Source organism: Stegostoma tigrinum, chromosome 4, assembly GCF_030684315.1.
Source record: "Stegostoma tigrinum isolate sSteTig4 chromosome 4, sSteTig4.hap1, whole genome shotgun sequence".
In the NCBI taxonomy this organism is placed as follows: Eukaryota; Metazoa; Chordata; class Chondrichthyes; order Orectolobiformes; family Stegostomatidae; genus Stegostoma; species Stegostoma tigrinum.
Window position 1 is genome coordinate 26,345,044 of NC_081357.1, and position 2,986 is coordinate 26,348,029.

At 52.6% G+C, this 2,986-nt stretch overlaps 1 protein-coding gene across 1 annotated transcript in view; it reads left to right on the forward strand.

The window, feature by feature from the left end:
* Positions 1-1,643: 1,643 nt before the first annotated feature.
* Positions 1,644-2,986, forward strand: part of sesn1 (sestrin 1) — a 118,646-nt gene continuing 117,303 nt past the window's right edge. The window contains exon 1 of the mRNA XM_048531061.2: positions 1,644-2,273. Within this exon, the coding sequence (XP_048387018.2) occupies positions 1,998-2,273 (276 nt within the window). The 5' untranslated portion in view covers positions 1,644-1,997. The remainder of the gene's footprint in view (positions 2,274-2,986) is intronic.

Below are 2,986 nucleotides of genomic sequence, written 5' to 3' on the forward strand. Positions count from 1 at the left end.
TGTTTATTTTATATTGTGTGTCCACATTCTTCCATCACCTCACCCTTCCTGCCGTTAATCTTCATTTGCCACCTACAAGCCCACTTCACCAGTGTGTCAGTGCCCTTTTTGAAGTTCTACACAACTTTCCCTCCACGTTACCATTTTGTGTGGTTTTCATAGAGATGTACAGCACGAAGACAGACCCTTCAGTTCAACTCATCCATGCCAACTAGACATCCCAAATTAATCTAATCCCATTTGCCAGCATTTGGCTCATATCCCTCTAGTACGTTCCTATACATATACCCATCTAGATGCTTTTTAAATGTTGTAATTGTATCAGCCTCACCTACTTCCTGTGGCAGTTTACTCCATATGTGCATCACTCTCTCTGTGAAAAAGTTATCCCTTAGGTCCTTTTTAAATCCTTCCCCTCTCACCTTAAACTTATGTCCTCCAGTTTTGGACTCCTCTACCCTGTGGAAAATACCTTGACTATTCACCCCATCCATTGCCCCTCATGATTTCATAAATTTCTGTAATGTCACCCCTCAGTCTCCAATGCTCTGAGGAAAATATCACCATCTTATTCAGCGAGTCCCTTTCACTCAAAACCCTGCAATGCTGGTAACATCTTCATAAATCTTTTCTGAACCCTTTAAAGTTTCACAACGTCTTTCCTCTAGCAGTGAGACCAGAAGTGAATGCAATATTCCAAAAGTGGCCTAACTAATGTCCCGTACAGCGGCAAATATGACCTCCAAACTCCTGTACCCGATGTGCAGATCAATAAAGGCAAGCATACCCAACGCCGCCTTCACTACACTATCTGTGACTCCACTTTCAAGGAACTATGAACCTGCACTCCAACATCTCTTTCTTCAGCAACACTCCCCAGGACCTCATCATTTAAATGTATAAGCGCTGCCCTGATTTGCATTACCAAAATGTAGCATTTCGTACATATCTAAAATAAACGCCATCTGCAAGTCCTTTGCCCATCGGATCAAGCTCCTGTGTACTCTGAAGTAACTGCCTTTGCTGTCCCCTACACCACCAAATTTGATGTCACCTGCAAACTTACTAACCATACCTCCTATATTCACGTCCAAAAGAAACGTGGTCACTAATAATAGTAAAAAGGATCTTTCTTCGTAAACCAGTGTTGTTTGTCAAAACTGACAGTATTTCAACACTAAACTGAATGAATGCTTATCACGCTTAACTGACCCTTGGCAGAACTACACATTATTTTCAGTGTAATTTACAGTCCGTTTTCCGTCGCCTGACCACCGAAAACAACTCTGACTTTGATAAACAAGTGAGAGTGAAAAGAGCTGCATTTGTCGTCTCTTCACCACGTCGAACGCTACAGCCTCTGGAACACGTAGTTTCTATCCCCAGCTCTTAGCAATGTCATCTATAGTCTTAGTGCCAGAGAGACTACAACTCCCAATGAAAGCTTGGAGGCGTGGAGGTGGGCGAAAGGCCACATCATGCGCGTGCGCAATGACTAGACAGTTAACGGCGTTGGCTTCACAACCTAACTCGATTGTTCAGGCGTGAGGCCAGTGCTGGATTCCGATTGGCCTGAAGGTCAGGGAGGGCGGGCGGAACTGCGGCTAGAGCGACGACGGATTGGACAGTCAAATGACTGTCATTTCACCAGGCTTGGTTGCAGAATCATGAAGGACTGGAGAGTTTATTCTATTAAAGAAACTCCAGTTCGAAAACCGCGAACCAAGTTTTCTTTTTTATAAATACAATCTGACCCGCAAGAGTTTTCTTCAAATTATTTAGCTCCCACAAACACATATCGGTCTGTTGCATCGTGTTGACAGTTGCCTTGGGAGAATATTAAGCGGTACGGTTTTTCTGGTGGACATTCTGTACATGTCGGTGAGGATCAATTCTCGGGATCTTTCTGAAGTTGAAGTGGATCAGGGGCTGGAGCCGAATATTCTGGAAGTTTCTGACACACTAACTGGAATTTTCTCTCCATATGGAAGACGGTGATGGTTCTGGCCGGTGGGGACGGGCTGTGCAGCAGGGACGCCAACCTGCGGGAAGTGGCCCTGGACGGGGTCCGGCAGCTGGTGCTCAGCTTGAGCGAGAAGGCCGGCCCGGCTAACGGCAAGCCCCCACCGCCTGCTCCGGTACACGGCTCAGCCGCTGCACTCCGCCCCGCCGACGGCCTCGACCACTACCTGGTGCGGCTCCTGCTGCTGTCTCGGAGGTGTCCCTTTAGCGACGTGAGAGATAAGTGCGGGGCCATCCTTCAGGCGGTGCAGGTTAGAAAAACTCGTGTTTTCATCCTCTGACCCTAATTCCCCAAAGTACTCTGGCCCAAACTCCACAACTTGTCCGACACGTCAAGCCGTGCCGCCCCCTCCCCCCGCAACAACACCAGCCCCCCTCCCTCCTCCCCTCCCCCCCCGACAACACCAGCCCCGCCTCCCTACCCCCCCCAACGCCCGACAACACCAGCCCCCCCCCTCACTACACCCCCCAACGCCCGACAACACCAGCCCCCCCCTCCCTACACCCCCCGACAACACCAGCCCCCCCCCCGACAACACCAGCCCCCCCCCGACAACACCAGCCCCCCCTCCCTAACCCCAACCCCCCGACAACACCAGCCCCCCACCTCCCTAACCCCAACCCCCCGACAACACCAGCCCCCCACCTCCCTAACCCCCTAACTTCCGACAACGCCAGCCCTTCCTCCCTCCCCCCCCGACAACCCCACCCCCCCCTCCCCCCCCGACAACCCCACCCCCCCCTCCCCCCCCGACAACCCCACCCCCCCCTCCCCCCCGACAACACAACCCCCCTCCCCCCCGACAACACAACCCCCCCGACAACACCAACCCCCCCCGACAACACCAGCCCCCCCTCCCCCCCCCGACAACACCAGCCCCCCTCCCCCCCCGACAACACCAGCCCCCCCTCCCCCCCACCGACAACACCAGCCCCCCTCCCTCCCCCCCTCCCTACCCCCCCC